This window comes from Larus michahellis, chromosome 2 (assembly GCF_964199755.1).
Source record: "Larus michahellis chromosome 2, bLarMic1.1, whole genome shotgun sequence".
In the NCBI taxonomy this organism is placed as follows: domain Eukaryota; kingdom Metazoa; phylum Chordata; class Aves; order Charadriiformes; family Laridae; genus Larus; species Larus michahellis.
This window is the reverse complement of record NC_133897.1, coordinates 55,353,780-55,372,850: the sequence shown is the minus strand read 5'-3', so window position 1 is coordinate 55,372,850 and position 19,071 is coordinate 55,353,780. Positions and strand designations below refer to the sequence as shown.

The 19,071-nt window shown below is 39.7% G+C and overlaps 1 protein-coding gene across 1 annotated transcript in view; it reads left to right on the top strand.

Moving 5' to 3' along the window:
- The window catches only part of ITGA9 (integrin subunit alpha 9), a 228,803-nt gene that overhangs the window by 172,792 nt on the left and 36,940 nt on the right, over window positions 1–19,071 (top strand). The window contains exons 19-23 of the mRNA XM_074575530.1: window positions 670–756; window positions 2,205–2,284; window positions 5,518–5,607; window positions 8,286–8,394; window positions 11,123–11,230. Of these exons, the coding sequence (XP_074431631.1) occupies window positions 670–756; window positions 2,205–2,284; window positions 5,518–5,607; window positions 8,286–8,394; window positions 11,123–11,230 (474 nt within the window). The remainder of the gene's footprint in view (window positions 1–669; window positions 757–2,204; window positions 2,285–5,517; window positions 5,608–8,285; window positions 8,395–11,122; window positions 11,231–19,071) is intronic.

The following is a 19,071-nucleotide window of genomic DNA, read 5'->3' as shown; positions in this document are numbered from 1 at the left end:
AATTAATTTCTAGATTTAGATGTCTAAATTTAGGCATTCATATTGTAGCTGCATAACATCAATACCATAGCTCCAGTGATGATCTAGTCAATAGTAGGGCCCAGGGAGGTATTCAGCCCAGTCTAAGCTGAACATCTGCATTTGGTCTGCTGGACTGTTTTCTACATCCATTGGCTACGATTTGAGCACTGACGCCTAGATCACGTAGGTGCCTACACAGCAGGTGATTGCTGATAGTGCGTATCAGATTCTGAAATTGAATCCTAATCCTGAAATTTAGTGAGATGAAGTTGTTCACAGTGACAGGTTCTGGACCACTTGAAAGCTATCTTTTAAGAAATTGAGGGGAACAACTGATGGTCTGAGTTATCCAAGAACTTGGGCTGATCCTGTGACTCTAATGTGTTTAGTCATGCAGTATTTCCCTGTGGTCTGTCTCTCAAGAAATGTTCTGATGGTTGTCTTCCTAGTGCTGGTCTGACTGAGGTGGAGTAAGGAAGTGCAACTCTGCACTTTTTCTTATTCAGTGAGTATTAGTTTTATGGGAATACCAGTGTTATGGTGGGAAATGTTTAGTTTTCTACAATACTTCATCACAATGGTATTTCTTAGTAATCCTCTTTTTCTCCCCAAATCTATCATCTCATGGTCTTTTTTATTTTCTTACAGGAGGAGCTCGGCATTGCCTGTGAGTTGCTGGAGTCAGACTTCCTCAAGTGCAGCGTGGGATTTCCTTTCATGAGATCGAAATCTAGGGTAATGTTGTGATATTTGCATTTGCAGAGTGATGGTCCGTTCACCTCTTTGTCTCCGAGGAGTGGCTGGAAGGGCAACTGCTCTGTTAAATGTCTGTTACTGATACTTTCTGTAGCTTTGTAGCACAGATATCCAAGCCTTTCACAGTTATGGAGGGTAGCTGTCCTCTTTCCCACCAGATAGAGCCAATGGCAGTACCCTGTGCACTGCAGTACAGCTCTTGAAAAACTATAAAAGAATTGCATCTATGAAAAACTTAGATATTTCCTCTGCAGAAAAGTAGAAAAGGACTCTCTTATTTATGTTGCCTTATTCTGTTTTATTTTTGTCTTCTCTCACATTAAAATACAACTGAATTTGTAAAAATTACAATGAAAATCTCTTAATGACTTTATCATACTGTGGTCTCCTGGTAGCTTTTAAAGAGGATTTTGTTCAGTAGTAGTAGATGAACTCTCTCATAATGTTTAGAAATGCAGCTGGGTTCTTTCTGTCACTAAACTGAGCTGTACAAATGACCAACCCAGAAAGGTGAGAAGATGGGGGATAACTTCAGGATGACCTGAACAAAATTAGTCTGAAAATTTTCAGAACGTTTCAATTTCAAAAACTAATCCTTTCCATTTGAATTGACGTATCCTTTAACCCGACGTGAAATTTTTTGGTTTATGTGTTTTATTGACATGCGCTTTTTAAACATTTAAGAAGATTTTAAATAGAATAGAAAACAAATGCAGTAGCAAAATGCTATCTGGAATGTAAGGATTTTAATGTTTTGCTTCAGATTGACATAGTTGGGTTATCTTCAGGTTTTTTTCAGGAAGCCATTGAAATTAGCTTGAACTTAGAAACTATTTCAGTTGGCCAAAAACCGTTTTGGAGTTAGGTAGAAATGTTGTTGCATGGAAAAGTTAATGTGGTGGTACAGTGGTCATCAAAGTAATATGCTTTCTTCAAAATCAGTAAGGTTCTCTTTTTCAAAATTAGAACTTGATTTTATGCATTATGATGAGTGCCCTGAATGCTGCTTTAGTTTGTGCTGGTTGCTTCAAGTCTCTGTGCAGGCCTATGGCATGATCTTTATATCCCCCAAAGATCCCTTCACCAGCAAGTAAGGTATAGATTGGTGCTGTGGTAGTTTCAGGTAGTGACGCCCTTGTACTGGAAGACTCTTTCCCTGGCACATGATCTCCTCAAGAAATATCTTTGAATGCGATTGTAGTAAAGGCCTTTTCACAATGAAGGAAAAGCTGGACTGTGTAGTATTTGAACAGAGACACTATGGCTAAAATTTAAAAGCAGCTCTACAGTAGAGGAGGCTCTCTTACATGTATCAAAATACACTACTTCTGTGCAACTAGGCCAGTTAAATGTATGTGAAGTTTCAGAATAAGTACATTTTGAAACAATATACAATGTCTCTAAATACCATTTTTTTCTTTGCACAGTATGAGTTCAGTGTGATCTTTGACACAAGCCATTTGTCTGGGCAGGAAGAAACGCTTACCTTCCTTGTCACTGCCCAAAGGTAAGGGAACATTTGTACATCTTGATGACTTGGATATTCTTTGTTGCGTGGAGTGTGCATTGCATATGCTTGACAGTTAGGGGATATTAGTTGTAGACACATGTATGTGTAGTAAATGAGGTTAAATTACTGGGGCCAAATGCATGTATTTTTGTAATACAGAGGAACCCTGTGACACAGCTTCCTGAAAAATGAGGTAGGATCATACTTAGGCTTTCTTTGCCAGGCAGTTGCAATTCTGAAGGAGCATTTTGTGTTTTCTCAGTCGGAAGGCCCTTGCGTTTCTGTGCCCATCCCTTTGGGCCCTGTATCAAGCTCAGCTCAGCTGCGGTTGACGATCAGCACCAGGCAGACCCATTTGTTCCAGCATTCGAATGAAATAAGCATGCTTGGATGCAAACCAAAAAAGAGAAATGCTTTCATCAGGTGGTGAGGGATCTCACTGACAGTTTCCAAAGTTGCACGTCTATTACCCCCACCCCCCCCCGCCCGGATCTTCATCAAGCTATGACAGACTGAGTGAAACAGCTGAATAGGGTACTGCCCCAAGGGCACTTGGAGCAGGCATTGAAGTAGTGTGATGCCAAGTATGCATGCCATAGGGATTTTGTCTCACGCGAAATAAAAGGTGACACACATGCTCTGTGCTTCCGAAGATGATGTGCCACAAAGAAGCAGACTCCGTGGGTGATTCAGTCACAGGCACTGTCCGGGTGTGTGCTGACAGGAGTACAGCTGCATTAACCCGCGCCATGAACTGCTGTTCTGACGTGCTGAGCATGTGATTGGTTCCTGCTTCCACTTACTGCGTAAGTGGACCAACTTAATGCCCTTCTGTGTCAAAATCAGGATCTCCAGCCTGAAGTCTCCTCTCCAATTTGATGACACCTCACCGACTAGCTGGAGATGAGAGATGAGATGTAGCAGTTGCTGAGTGACTGCTCTCATAAGGCGTGGTCCTCCCCTGCAGTAACAGCTGTAGGTGGGAACAAGATCCTGCAGCATGTGGGGCTGGTATGAAACACTGAAAGTGAGATCACGCATCAGAGGGGCAAGATTATGTTTTGCACATTAGAGAAGTTTTATTCTCCATGAGGAGAAGTTCATCATGTGTTCAGATGACCCTGTGATGCTTCTAGGTCAGGGAGACGCATCAATATCTGCTAGGGGAATGCCAGCTGGTGCAAAGATGGGTCACCACTGCTTTAAATTTGCCCAGCCAGTGTTTTCCAGATTGTACCACTCATTTCCCTGCCTTGGATAGCACAGGGCTTTCCTCTGTAACCTCACTCCTCAGATTTCTGTGCCCTACCAATGAGATGGGTTAGTCAGTGCCTTTAGATGGAGCAAAGAAATAAATAGTGGTTTGTACACGTAGTATGAATGCTCAGAGGGGTTAAGAGAAAGTTTGTCGTTTCCAAAGGATGAGTGGGAAGACAATTGTGTTTTGAAGGATTCAGCTGAACTTCCAAATACAACAGTGCAGGTCCCAGTGCTGATTACCCTCATTTTTTCTGTGACTTTGGGAAAATGGTTCAATTCCCTCACTGTCAAATAAGTGTAATAAAATATTTCTACCACAAGAGTTGCAGGGAGCCCTGGGATATAGTCAGTGATAAGGAAATGGAGAGGAAGCGTCTGTGCTGTGGCCAGACTGCAATGAGTGGGGACATTGTTTCCACACAAAACTGGAGCTAGTCTGGCAGAAATGTCTGGACTCGGAGAAGCTATGCCATGCTGTCACGGGAAGGTAAGTATTGCCTTTCAAGTGGACACTTAAGCCTGTCCCTTGAAGCTGCAAATTTGGCAGTAGCAAATGTAACAAGAGACTGGTTCAGTAATGGGAGGGAGAAACTGGAGAAAGGACTAAACATTATATTACATTTTCTCTTTTTGTTTTTTTAAAAACAACAACAAACCCTCTTCTGTGCTTCCTGGTGTGTACTATTTTTCTAGAGCTACATTCTCCTTTTCTGACAGTACCTTTGCTCCATTTGAAACAGATAAGCACATACCCATGAACCCTGTATGGAATTCTACTTGCATATTCTGCTTGCCACCATGGTATCTCGGTATTTGTGTTGGCTGAGAAATGTCTCTGTTTTGGACTCTTCTTTGAGCCTATTCAGAGGAAAAGCTTTTATTAAATGTTTTTTTTCCTGAGACTGAAAATTTGTGGGTTTTTCCATCTGGGCCACAGGTTTATTAGCAGACACGGCCAATGTGTCAGTTGCAGAACGTTGAGCTGTCCCTATGCATGTATATAGCTAGAACAGTCTGGTTTTGTAATCTGAGCAATTTATCATCTGCATGGTATCACTTGGGATGTTACTGCCTGCTCTTGCCTCAGTGATACTGTCCTTAAATAAATAGGATCATCCCTTTTGTTTTGCTAGTTTGATTTGTGAGTAAATCTAATGAACTGCAAGGCAAAAGTGATTCCAGAGTCTCTGCTAACGAAATGGGAAATATAGGTAACATCTTTCAAGAGTGTTCTTCCGAGTTGTCACGCACCAAGCAGACTAGCAGACTCACCATCATAATTAGAATAAATACAAGTTTGCGTGTTGGACATGCACTTTGGGTACCTTTCCCAGACTTCATACATAAGTGTTCACACTGAAATAAACTGACTCAAATGAGAGATGATTTCTTAGTTTTCTCTTTCCTCCTTCTGCTTTTGACCAGTTGAGGCAAATGCCTTTGAAAATGTAAAGTAGAAGTGCTTTCATTTTGGCAACTGAAGACAGGCAGAGGGCATGGAACTGCTGAGAGGTTACAACCAGTTCTGTACGATTGTCTCACCCAAAAAACTGCTTGTATTGGCACCACATTGGTGCTGTGGTACAGTGCAGGTACAATGAAAGCACAGTTTCATTTACTGAGTCAAGGCTCTCCATGGGCTGCGTGTATCCCTCCCAAGCTGACATACAGTCAGGCTGGGAGAAAATGGACCCTTGCATTGGAGTCTCAATGTCCTTGTTTCTCTCCACTATGATGGCTGCTGTAGTTCTGCGCTGCACAGCTGCAGAACATGTTTTATGTGTGTGCCCTCTCCAAGGTGGGATGAACAAATGTAACTCTTAATCTTTAACAGGCTTCTTAAGGACAGCTGACATCACCCAAACGGAGAGCCTCGGAGTACAAGGCAGAGAGATGGTAGCTTTGAAACTGTGTGATATATTGCAAAGACTGTCGATTTACAGCATATTTATTTTTCCTTTCTGGCACAGTGGAAACCTAGAACGCACTGAATCTCTGCATGATAATACTCTAACCCTGTCGGTGCCCCTGATGCATGAAGTGGACACATCTATCAATGGGTAAGTACCAGTCACCAAATGAAAACAACAAAAATAATAATAATCCTAACAATAACATCTGAGTCTCTTCCAGTGAAAAACTGAATTCTTCTCTTTGTTTACATGTGGCCAGACTGTTGCTTTTTCCTTGTTTCCCAGACTCTGGAAATACAGACAACCTCAGTCATTATCTGGGAATTTTATTTGTCATGCCTTTCATTCCAACGCTGTACCTCTTTCTCACTCCTTTCTAGTTAACGCTTATAGCAGGTATTTTAGTGATCATGTTTGAATTCATGTGATTCTGTACATATGGTGGACCTTAAAATAAAATAAAAAGAGAGCAAGTAAATCACACCTTATTCCTTAGGGCATGTCTTTAAGGATGTGGTTGAGAATCGTCAGGCCAAAGGTTAGGGTCAAATGTTCTGGGATTTAAAGGAGCTTGGTGGAGTCTAGCTGTTTGCCTTTCTGTTTAATTTCACAATCAGAATTTGCTTCTGCTTCTGTTCGTTTTCCCACTCCCTCTGCTCCCTAGTCTGTGAGGCATCCGAATACGAACCAAGGAAAATCACTCACCCTTTGACTGAAATACTTCTATAACACATAGCTGTTGTCCTCTCCCCAGGGCTGCAGATGTGCGAGTTCCTGCCTTTGTATTCAGGGGTCTTCCCTTGCACTTCTGCATTACAATCTTAAGTCTAGAATGAAAGATTTGGGGTCAGTCCCAACAGTCAGACTGTCCTCTAGCACAAACAATGCTCGAGTTGAAACTGGGGGACCTGGTCACTGGAGGTGAATTAGCGTCCATGTAGTCTGAGAAAGTTGACATTCATTCCTAAACTGGGGAAGCAAAAATTAGCAGCAGTGTCCCCAAGAGGTCAGTGTCTTAGTCACCATTTATGGCAACCTCCTGGGAATACGTATTGTCTAAATGACCAGTGCAGGTTGGCATCAATAGCAAAAGGTTCTCTTGACCAGTGTGCTAAACATGTAGGAACAAAGTTACCTGCACTGACATGTGATTTGGCTGAAAAGCTGGGTAAACTCAGATTCATGGCCTAGTCTGGGTTTTGCGACATGAAGTTGATTTATTCTCTTGTTGCATAGAAATAAAATCCCTTAATTACTGCCACAACAGTCAGAATGGGTAGAAGATATGCCTGAGCCTGCTCGGAGAAGTCAAGAGCACTGTCAGACCGCACAAGATGACTAGCAAGGACAAAAATCTCTATATTGAGAGTACAGTCTCAGCAGCCTGTTCTGGAAATTTTTGAATGCTTTCATTGTTACAGATTATGCAAATTTAACTCTGTATCCCTTGCTTCTTGATGCTTTGATACAGATTGATTTTTGTACAGCTTTACAGATACGAATGCCTTCATCTGTCTTTAGGTCTGTTTTTCACCTACAGAATACTGCATGCCAAAAAACCTGATAAAAATGGGGCTCTTTTCTTTCTCTTCAGAATGTACTTTTTTGAAGCACAAGGTCTCTGAATTTATAAGCCCCACCCAACTGACTGTGTGGATTATTTTTTTCTTTCTCTTAGACAAGGCTTAGTTAATTAAAGTTCAGATAAATGTCCAACTACCAGGGAAAAGTTGGGTTTATTGGAGGGCACAACATTCCCAGGCATGGTAATATTAGTAATACTCTTTTTTGGACAGTGTTTTTTTTTAAGTTTATTTTTATTAGCAATCCTGCATTTGAGTCTACGAGAGCAAACTTCATCCTTGGTCATAAATAGCCCGGAAGGGCTTGTACCATGTTTGGGAGGAGCCTTCTGGCACAACTCCATAAATGGGAGGGGTAAATCTGCGTCTTGCTGTTTCCCCTAGCAATCCCTGGCATAGGAGGCAGGCAGGAAAAAAGGAAATGTACCTAAACAGGCTTAAAATCCTGTCTCAAAAAACTCTGATCCAAAAGGACGGGCTGAGAAGGAAGCAGAGTTTTAGGCAGTCCCTTACTAAGGTTTGTCTGAAATTACACCAGGACCCTTTCCAGCCAGTGGAGCAGCCTGACATTAGAGGGAGGCACAAAGGATGCTTAAAGCACTCCTAGTCCTGCAGGATTTCCAGGTACTGTGTTGTGCTTCCAAGTCTTTTCTGATAAAACCCTCCTGCGTTTTACTTTGTAATAAGATGATAAGAGTAGCTGAGAAGACTTGGCCTGTGCCACTGTAGTTGAAAGCAAGTTATATCCCCCTCTACCCTTCCCTTTAATCATCTGCTAATCATAAAGGTAGTGAAGCTTAGATAATTAATGAAGTGTTTATTCTTGCGATGCTCGGTAAATGGTAGATAAAACTGAAATGTTACTTTAGTGAATATGTAGCTGAAAGTATTCCTATTAGTAACTGTTCCTTCAGGTTAACTTGGTAGTGCAATGATTTCCTGTGTTACACAAATCGTCCATGGCAGGCGGCCCTGGAGAAGAGGTTTTGTGATAGGAAAGGAGAAAAAGAGATAAGTAATCAAAAGAAGTCTGCTTCAATGATGGGATGTTAACCTGGGTCAGTTGAGATGCTGCTTTTGTAGCCTAGTGTTGTCAAGAGGAAATCAAATCACAAATTAATGTAAAATGGTTCCATAGAATTTCACATGACCCAAAAGCAAGGGGTGCAGCTCAGCTTGCCATAAATATATTTCAGTTTGGTGACAAACGCAGCTTACTAAATCTGTTTCTTGATCTTTCAGAGAAGTCTTCCCTACTTCATTTTTCTACGGTGATTCTGTGGAAACATCCAACTTCGTTCAGTTGGAAAACCACGAATGCCTTTTCCAATCTCTCAACTTCACGCTGCAGGTAAAACTCATACTTATTTTCACAGCTTTCCTGCTTGACAGCACATTCTGGCTTTGTATCTATCTCTTTTATTCTGAGTGTGGTGTGGGCTTTGGTGCATGTCTCTGAATCACAGTATGCCGTGCAATGCATTCTTGATTTGATGCCATATTTACAGTGTGCAGGGTTGGTATATTTCCTTATCTGAATATATTATAACAAGAATTGCCAATAGGGCATCTTGCTTCTACAGGCATGAAGCTGCTACCATTTGTTTTCTTTTACCTTTCATCACATGCTGAGTAAAGAGCTCTAGTTACTCAAGTGCCATATCTGGGATACAGTCACGGGTTCAAAAGGGAGAAGTAGCTCTTTTTAGTGGCATGGTCACTGAGCAGAGGAGTGGGTAAGCCTTTATCCATGAGAACAATCACATACCTGTGCAAGGGATTCAGACTTGCTAAATGCCCCCAGTATGAAAATGTTTATAGCACTACTGATAAGAGTACAGCATAGGGAAGAAACTGTAACACTAACAAGACAGGTGTGAGAAGGTTTGATGAAAGGTCTTATAGCATCTCAGTGTTATTCAAGTATTATCTATAGATTACACTTCACATGGCAGTTAGATGGATTCCTGATGTGGCAAAACATATGGAAGATTTATTGTAACAAACTCTTGTGATGCAGCCAAAATGAACTTGTCTCATTGCCGTGACTGTATCTATTACAAGCACTTCCAGTCCTTTTTGACCGCTAGATGGAACTAGGGAATGATAAATCATGCAAAGGTAGGGGAATCATTTATTCTGAAAAATAGTCTTTCCCCTGTTTTCCCCTTTCTGTTCTCCTAGGCATGAATGCCACTCAGCTCATAATGAATAACACATGTCTGCCTCCGTGGACAGACTGAGGTCCAGAGCAATTAAGCCCCCACTGTCATGCAGTGCCCTTAGCTATTTACTGAAAAGGAGTGAAAGCAGGGTTTCAGGACATTAAAGCTTTTGTGAACCAGGCTATTAATTCTTCTGATTCTGATTTTGGTCTTGAGGGTTTATAGGTCTTCCCCCCTCCCTCCCCCTCAAAGCCAGTCATTGGTTAAAAACAGATAAAGAACAGATGTACTGATGCTTTAACTAGATGAATATTTTCAATAAAACAAAGTGATAACAGGTAAGGGAGAGAGAATCTATATATTGGCAGAGACACCATTTGTCCTGCCCCATCCTCTTGTCTCTCATGCACACACTTACAAGTTGCAACATTAATAACTTTTTTTACATATAGGAGTAGAAAATTATACTGTAACAAGTCACAGATCTGCTCTCCAGTAACATAGTAAACCTCATAACTTGATGTCAGAGAGAAAGGGTAGAATTTCATAATGGGCAAAGCATGGTTTGTATCACTGTTTGCATAATTGTTTTTAATGATTTGCCTGCCATTTATTAAACTTCTCCAGATGGAGAAAAGTAATAGTTTCTTAACCAAGAAAAAGAGACGATTTACAAAAATATGGGGCTTCATAGTGGTTTTCATATGTGAAAATCTATACCGTGTCCAATGTTAATAAGGAAACAGATCTATGCATCATTTTTTTGAGGTAACAATACGTGCAGTGAAAATGTCTTTTCTGCATTAACTCCTATCTGATCTCAGTGAGATAATCAGGTTTTTTTAAATGTCTAACATGAAACATTATGTTTGTATTTCGTGCAGCATTTATCATGCTCCGTTGTAGTGGGATTTCTCCCCCTGCCTGGAGCCTCAGGGTTTTTGTAAGGATTTGGCATTGTGAACCGATTTTCTTTATCAGTCAGGCATTTCTTCAAATATAAACAGTGTTTGAAGAATGAAAACCTGTTGGGTTTAATATTTGTACTTTACTCAATTAACAACTGATTGCTACATCTTTTGACAGTACTGTCTCAGAGTGGATAAATATTCTGATGGGTTTAGTGTTTTTACTGTATGCACTTATATATGTGGTGTTAGAAATAACCAGGAAATATTTTTCCTAATAAAAAAAAAATGTAGATAGACATGAAAAGGTATTTTCATTGAAATTGTTCCATGGATTGTTTCTTTTCAGCAAAAAACCACAAATTTTGGAATTTTCACTGGATACATTTCAGTGGTGAACTGGAAATTCTTTGAGTTTTTGTTGAAAATTTGTGGGGGGTTTGATAGAAAGCCAATGTTTTCCACTAAGAGTTTCATTTAACTGGAAACCCCAGAACTTGAATGGAAGTTGTTCACATGCGTTTTCTGGCACCTCACTCAACAAACCCGCAGTCCAGTAGTCACAATCATCATTACTTTGGCTTCTGCTACATAAGGAAAACATGTGCAGAATATAATGCAGTGGTTACCAGATGGAAATGAGAATGTTAACTGAGACAGTTACCAAAACACTCAAAGAGTACTACCAGCATCTCTGGATATAAGGTAGAAGCCTCATGCTATTTGTACTGATGACAGGTAATTATCCTGCAAAGCTGCTTCTTGCCTGATCCATGATTATGTGCCTAAAGACTCTTAGATAAGCTAAACCTTTGACTTTATCCTGGTACTTACAGAAAAAGCCTTAGTCTGAAGACATTGGAAAACTTCCGTAGTATTTTAATTTTTTCAAATTTACCTATACTCCCAGCTCTGGTTCTACAGAGTTTCCCATTTATGAGCAGTCATATATGTTATTTTATTTTTATTTATTTTTTATACATTTATTTGCATCTTTTTCTTACAGGTTTACAATGCTGGACCAAGCACTCTTCCTGGAGCTTTTCTTGACATATCATTTCCAAACCGCCTCTCGGCCACTGGAGCTGAAATATTTCATGTTCAGCAGATGATGGTGAGTACGTTACTCTGTGTTCTGAGCCCAGAGAGGCACTGAGAGCTATCAATGATTGAAATAAAAAAGTTCAGCAGAACTAGATGAATCAGTTGCTTTTTTAGACAATAAAAGGTTCTTTGTATCTGTGGCCAGATCATCATAAGCAGCTGAGCCCCTCCAGCTGTTGACTGCTGTCCCTCACCTAGGCCAAGCAGCTGGTTGTGTGTTCCTGGTTCCTACAATGCAATGTAAAACTAGGTCAGGCTAATCCTGAAAGAAATGTGGAGATCACTTCCCGGAGTCACACCTCCAAAGAGGATTGAGTCTTAACCAGAGTCCGGCCTGATTAAATGGTGTATGTAATATCAGCAGGGTGTGTTACCAAGCTGACTCACGTTCCCTGTATTTTTCTGTGGTTATCTGCAAAAATGCTAGCTAGGTCTGAATACATTATCAGTATCTATTTTTCTATAGTCCATGTTACAATTTGCTCTTTTTGAGTGTTCTTTTAACAAATGTAAGTAACAGAGAAATTTATTCTTTCAACACAGTGTTTTTCAAAAAGTGATTTTGTGTCAACTACAAAGAAAATCAAAATAAATTGTAGTAAAGGAGACACATTCTTAGATTTCATTTCTAATATTTATTTATTACTTTCAAAGCTTTTGTTAAACCACTAAAATACCGTCATTGATACTGTGGTGGCCAAGAGAGGGAAACCTCACTACTGAGGTAAATTTATTGCTGAAATTCAGAGTAATCTGTCTTTGTGAGATCGAACCAGCTCTTTGGGCTACTTGAAAAGAAGTATTTTACTTTGTTTGTTGTTAGCTACTTTTCTAGCCTTTTGGCTGAAGAGTGTTGCCATCCCTCATGCGTAGGTAACTGTGTCACTCAATCTGTATAAATACAGATCCAATAAGATGTTTCTAAGCAGGTTTCCAAGATTTGTACTGTTGAAATATATGAGATAAATGTGTATATGGCTTACAGATGGGCACTAAAGAGAATCCCTGAGGAAACAGATTTGGGATATTATATGAGGTACCAGTATTGTATAGACTGAGTCAATTCTCCAACTAGACTGACTTAATTCTCCAGCCTATGTCTCATTTTCCATGGTATTGCATTTTAATGTTTTATTTAGTCCAGCCTTATAGGCCAAAGATCACCTTCCCTTCAACACATTGCCTGTCAAAGGATTGTGACCCATTTCCTTTCCCTTCCCTGGTCTCTATGTGCCATGGGAGAGAGTGTGTGTCTCTGTGCAGCAGTAAAGAGGTGGGAGTCTCTTTAAGAGATTTTTTCTGGCCAAATGTTGGTGTCTTCTCTAAAGTCAGTCATCCTATATATTCCTATATAGCCAGGAGAGAGGAACAGAAAACTCAGCCCATCTCACTTGGGGTGTGATGAATTCCTTCTAGGCCTTGCGTGTTTCTCTGCGTGGACTCTTTGGACTCTTCCGGAAGTCTGGGCAAAGAGATGCCTGTTTTGCACACTTGAATTAGTTGAGGTGTGCACTACCCACCAGGTGGACAAGGGCTAATTTCCAGTCATAGTTTGTCATCATTTCTACACAACACCCTAAGTTACACTGGCAAGGACATGATGGACTATATGGTTTTGAATAGCCATTAGAAAAACAAGGCAAAATCCTTGAGTCTTGCACTTAACTCCTTTTTCATTGCTGTTGTACCTCTGATGGCTTATCTAAAGGAGATCCAGCTGGGTAGTGTGGTCTTGGGCACTGTGCTAATAAATACTTGCAGGGTTTGTATCCCTTTTCCCCAACAACAGGTGGCATCTCCCCCAACATTTTTTGAAATCTTTCTTCTGCTTTGCGGTTTGTCTTTGCAGAAATTTCAAATTGCTGTCATGAGACCTATTTGCATTGCAGGCTGAAGAGTGGTAGTAAGCAAGTATGCTTTTATGAGAGATGTCTGCATGATACACTGGCATATCCTGGGTCATTTCAACCACCAGTTTTGGGTATATGATCAGTAGGACTCTTAATACATGACTTTTTGAGCACCTCTGACATGTTAATAAATGTTATCCAAGCAAATCCTGTCTGGGATAGTGGTTATTCTTGCTTTACAGATAAATAATTGAAACACCAAATGGTTTGCCTGAGGTCACACAGGAAATTTGTGTCAGAGCCAGGGACTGAACCCATGTCTCCCAAGTCTTACTATTGCAACAGGAAAAGCATCCTACTCTCTTTCCTCCTACCTCTCTCCCACTGAGTTTTTATTGACTGCAAAGGGCACTAAAATCATGGAGCTTTTCATCTTTTCACAGACCAAATACACTTAAACAAACAAACAAAAAAACCCTAAAAGCAGCAGATTGGAATGAACTTCGGAAAATGGGTTAGAACAGCTGTTTTTCAAGAGCATTTTTGTAAGCGTAGTCATTAAATATTTCAAGCTTTTGCTTATTTTGAACTTCCCAGAATCTAGACTGCAGAAAAGGTGATAGTATCCTTTCAGACAGTGCAGGTGTTTCTGTAATTATACCTTTATACCTATAATCCGGTCGTTCTAGGTGTCAGTGTTGCCAGACCTTTCAGAATAGCTGTCACTAATACAGAGGATTAGGAATTGTCATTTATCTGTAACTGAAACTGTTGATACAGCATTTGGGATTTGATTACATCATGGTTTTTGGTTTTTTTAAAGCTAGTAATTCTTTTGCCTCCTCTGTGATATACAGTACAGCAGTGAAATTTATGGGTGAAAATGCATAGTAAAAGTACTAGAGTTTGTGTCTCAAATACACCTATAACACACAAGATAGTGCCAGGAGCTAATTCCTTCATATGGTGTTGACTGATCTAGTCTTTCAGGCACAAAAAATAATAAAAGGAAGAGAGTCACATATGGCCCACTGGAACGGTCTGTATCTCTGGGAGGTGTTAATAGGAATTATTATCTTGCTGCTCTTAGAGGAAATGACAGCCCTCATGCTTCCTCTGTTCCCGTTGCTCTCAGCTTTTGGCTTGATTGCAGAAACTGCTTTAAGATTTTCTTCCAGAGAAATCTAGGTCACAGAGATGTTTTGACATTTGGAGTTCTGCCTTGGAGATGTTCAGATGCTCTTCAAGGGGTCTTGGGAGTTTCTACAGCACTTCCCCCCAAAAAACCCCTAATACATAAAGGAAACAAGTCAACAGTAAAAGACAAAAGTGAAAGAAAATGGATAATTGAAAGAAAACTGGAAAAAAAAAGTGAACTTCCTTTGTATCAGAAATTTTAAACCAAAAGGAAATGGCAGAAATTTTACAAGTCATTTTAATTAGGGAATTTCACCATTGACATTGATTTTACGTGGTTGGTAGCCAGATTTTGCAGTGGTAAATGATATTTTGGAAGCAGCTAAGACAAATTAGTATTTGTTTCTTTTTATGTATTTTTGTATTTGCTTTCTGACAGAGGTTACAAGCCAGGTTAAAAACATAATAAATGAAATACCTCAGCTTGTTCCTAAGTGTTGTGATAGGAACACTATAGGTGATGACACAGAAGAGCTTCACCCAAACAGAGTACAGTAGAGTTAATATTAACAGAAATGTATATTCTCCACTCTTCAAGCCATTGATTATCTATTCTTCCACAAAGGAAAAGAGTGCTCATTATACTTGTGTGTGTTTTGGTTTTGAACTGAAAGATTAGTAATTTCCTTTGGGTATCCAGCTAATTTGGAGGGCAAGGCAAGCGCTACTTGACTTGCCAGCCAAGGAGCTGCTTTCCGGGGCATCCAAAAAGATTTTCTCAATGGGAGTTCCTACCAAATTAACCAGGGTATTTCCTGAAGCTGTTGATAAATTAGCAATGTGTCCAGGATTACTCTGATGCTGGCTTTATGGAACTGGACCAGATTGTTGCCTTCCTATTTATTTTATTTCCAGCAAAGGTAAACACAATTATGAGGAATGAGGGACTAAGAGTTGGAGAACCAAGTTTGTCTGTTTAAACTGGAAGCCAACTGCAGTGCAAGCGGACGATCCTCACAGCTCCTCTGGAGGGACCAAGCTCTGCAGGGCTGCCAAGTTGTTTAGACTCCAGTCAGACAATTGTCACCAGAATCAAAGATGCACAGTGTTAACCCAGAGCAAGTGCTGTGTGCGCTTGTGGGTTTTTGGAAGGAGCTATTGCTTTTTCTGTTGCGTATGCATAATGCAGGCCAGCAAGCATTGATTTTAATTTTTTTTTAAGAGCCTGTTTAGGTGAATCAATACTGAGGATAAAAAGAACTATATTGTTATCATTGCTGAGATAAGAATCTTGTTGGGAAGTGATGCACGCGTGGCAAGACAGTCTCTTCAAAGAGTTTGCAGTCTAGGCAATGAAATAAAGGGGAATTTGGAGGAAAGGGAGAAGGAAATAAATACTGTCCTCAATTTTCTGATGAGAAACTCCCTCTCTGCATGTAACTTTTGATATCTAAGTGTAGTAATTACTATTTTAATAATTGCTAGTAATAGAATATTTTTAAATTATTTTATTTTATTATTATTATTTTAAATTACTATGTTCTCCTGCTCTAGTAATCCATGGAGAGAGAGACAGGCATAGAAACAGCTCTAGAGACGCACTTGTCAGTCTCCACTGACATACAAAAGCCATCTAGTCTCCCTGAGTTTCCCGAGATATCTAAGCTTAGACTTTTAGAATTATCTCCAGAGAGCAAAAAGTGGGTTAAACCTCAGTCTTTTGAACCATTAACCTTGAGTGTGACAGTTAGCTCAAGCCCCTAGTTCCTGGTCTGGCGTTCCCATCACTTTTTGGTTGTGGAGCAAAATAAAAAGTCCTTGTGTTGGAAGGACAAACAGAAGTCCTCCAGTTGTCCTGTTATGCTTGACATATTCACTTCATGCTTCTCCTTTCTTCTGTCTGAGTGGGTGAGACCTGAATTGTGCCTTTACGAAAGCTGGGTATTGGTAAGATCTGAAAAATAAAGAAAAGCTGAATTGGAAATGAACAAACAGCATGATGGAGTTGAAGAGAATTCCTTTTCCTAATTGCTTTTTAAGTTAATGGCTGCCTGAGCATGGGGCTGTAGAAAAGCTTGTCACGTTCAGTAAGGAAAGCCGTTGAAATAAACATTATTCTCTTCCTGTGAACATTGAAACAGAAAAAGTAAAATGGAGTCAGTCCCAGAGCCACAAGTCTTTCCTGGCTGATGACAGGTTACATTTTTAAGGCCAGTTTTGTGTAGCACTCATGTCATTTTTCTTCCTGGCATTTGCACAGTAATGTCTGTAAGGAGCAGGAAGACATTAAGGGGAAGAGTTAAAGCTTGCTGTCTTCTTCCCTGAAAGGTCCCAGGCTGCTTGAGGTTTTTCTTCACTTGGATAATGAAAAACAAATCTTTGCAATTTTAAAACCTTAAATGTAATTTCTGCTTATTATTTGTACGTTGCTATCTCCAGTATAAGAATAAGATGCTGTTGCACTCCTGACGTTTAAAACCATAAGCAAAGGAGGACGGTCAGAGCTCTCTAAAGTGCTGGTAGTGCATGAGTGCTCCTTGAAGCCTATGTTGATATTGTCAAGCTCACTATTGCACGCTTCATGTACAGGGGCAAACCTATATGTTGTCATCATTATGTAGAAAACCCCTTGTTTGTTGGCAGCCAATTTAAAATTGTTTAGTTTCTGTCTTTTGGAGTTTCAGGTCTTGGCTCTGAAAATATATATAGAGAGTCCCAGCATGTGAAAATATAAATATTTGCTGTCAGTACTTCATGTAGGAAATTTTTTTCCAGCAGCAATTTATGCTGCTGCTGGTTGCCACCATTGGTGCAAGGTTTGTATAGGAACATTTTGGACTTACAGCAAGATTTATTTTAGCCCTTTGTATTAGTCATCCCCCCTGTAGTCTCTTCATTTCAGTGATTACTATACACATGCTCACATACTCATACTTTGGCACCATGTTTAAAGGCATAACTAAATTTCTGGAGGAAATTATTCATTCCAGGGAGTGTATTGTACAGAAACTTGCTGACCTTCCTGCCTCCTTTGCTTTAATTGCTTCTTTAAATGACTGTTACAAAACATTTTGCTTAAGCAGTTGGAGTTGTTTCCCCCACCCCCGGTCTAGAGCATCTCTGTGATAGCGATGGAATCTGGCTTTGCCTAGAAGCCCTGTAAGTAGTAGGAGAAACTGATGCATCCACCCTGTCCTGGGATGGCTGTGAGGGGAGGCAGGAGCATACACTGCGGTCCAGTGCGGCACATTTGCTGCTAGGCATGGGAAACAGGACCCCAATGCTCAGAAAGAGCTCTCATAAACATCTTCCTAATGTCAGCATGATAAACTGAAGCTCTTTCAGTGAAGAGGAACTTAGCTCTCATTTAAGATTTCATTGTTACACAGGAAAGGGTGCCTGGCTATAAAATTAAGTTCTTTCCTGAGTTAGGATCTTAAAATAAATCCAAAGTGGAAAAAAAATCATGACATATTTGCTTTACAGGAACCATCTGAATGACTATACAAAAGCTGTGCCTTGGTTAGAGTTCATTGCATTTACAGTGCTTGAAAATAATCTTCTCATGCATTGCTGGATGTTGCCTTCAGGCTACAGCAAAGCTATTTAACATGGCAAAAAGTTTTATGTGACTTCCTAGTTTGGATTTTTAGCTGGAACCAGATTTGGACAAATTTTGTGAGATTTTCAATTTGTTTTGTCTAAATCTTCTAATAATGAGAGTCCTCTAGTATTCATATAAGCAGTGAAATTTTCTGAAAAAGCTAGATAAAGAGAATGTTCATGGAAGGCACATTTTGAATGTACAAAGATAAGTCTGTCTTTCAAAAAAGACTGGTGCTGTAAAGATCAGGGTCATTGAAGCGTAAACAAAAATGCACTGTGATCTATGTATTGAATCAGAGCATGGCAGCAGTTGATGTGTTTACCTGTGGCCTGCTCACAATTAGATTCCAAACTAAAGAAGTGAAATTTGTCAAATTGCTCAGTTATCGAAATTTTCCAACAATCTCCTCCTCCAAAACTCATGACCAGTCAATGCAATGTGGCAGTCTGATTAATATTTTGGCTCAACTGAAAGTGTTGCTACTTTGTGAACTGCCTATAGTTCCTATTTTCTTGGCTGGATATGTGAGAATCCAGTTTTGAAAGAGATGACTCATTTGCCTTTTCATAAAAGTGAATCTCAGATAAAGAAAGAAGTTTTATGAAGTGAATTGGTTATATACATTAGCTCTTATCAGATTCATGAAGGAAGCAGGAGGTTTGGTAAATACCACACTAATAAGGAGTTTTGCTGAGGTATGGAAAAAAATATACATTAAACTTCTTGTAATCTTCCCAGGCAGAGAATACCCTTGTATTCTGAATGAGAAAAGGAGAGTGTCTACAAAATTTTGTTTTATTCTAATATTTTATTTTATTTTATTTTCTGTTTGAAAGAGTACAAGAATTACATCCTTTCACCATTTTCCCATTGGTGAAGTTGTTCCTGCCAAAAAACAATGAAGAAGGAAATTTGGGAAAGAGCTGATTGATTAATTTTTTTTAACATACGTGCCTCTCTTAAATGCTGATTCATAAGCTGTCCTTTCTCTTTTATAAATAATGTACAAGGTTTGTGGTTTAAATGTAAATTTAGAAACCAAGAAAGGAAGAGTTAAAAACAATGGTATCTGTGTGTATAAACTCCATCTCCCATTTGACGGAAGAAGCGTTTACCCCCCTGTTCCTGTATCCGAGTGGAAATAAGCATCTTTTGTTGGACTTCCCTCCTGACTTTGAAAGTACCTCATTACGGTTTTGTGCAAGATATTGGATAGTATAAAAAGTATCAACAAACCATTCTTTGGGGAAATGAGAA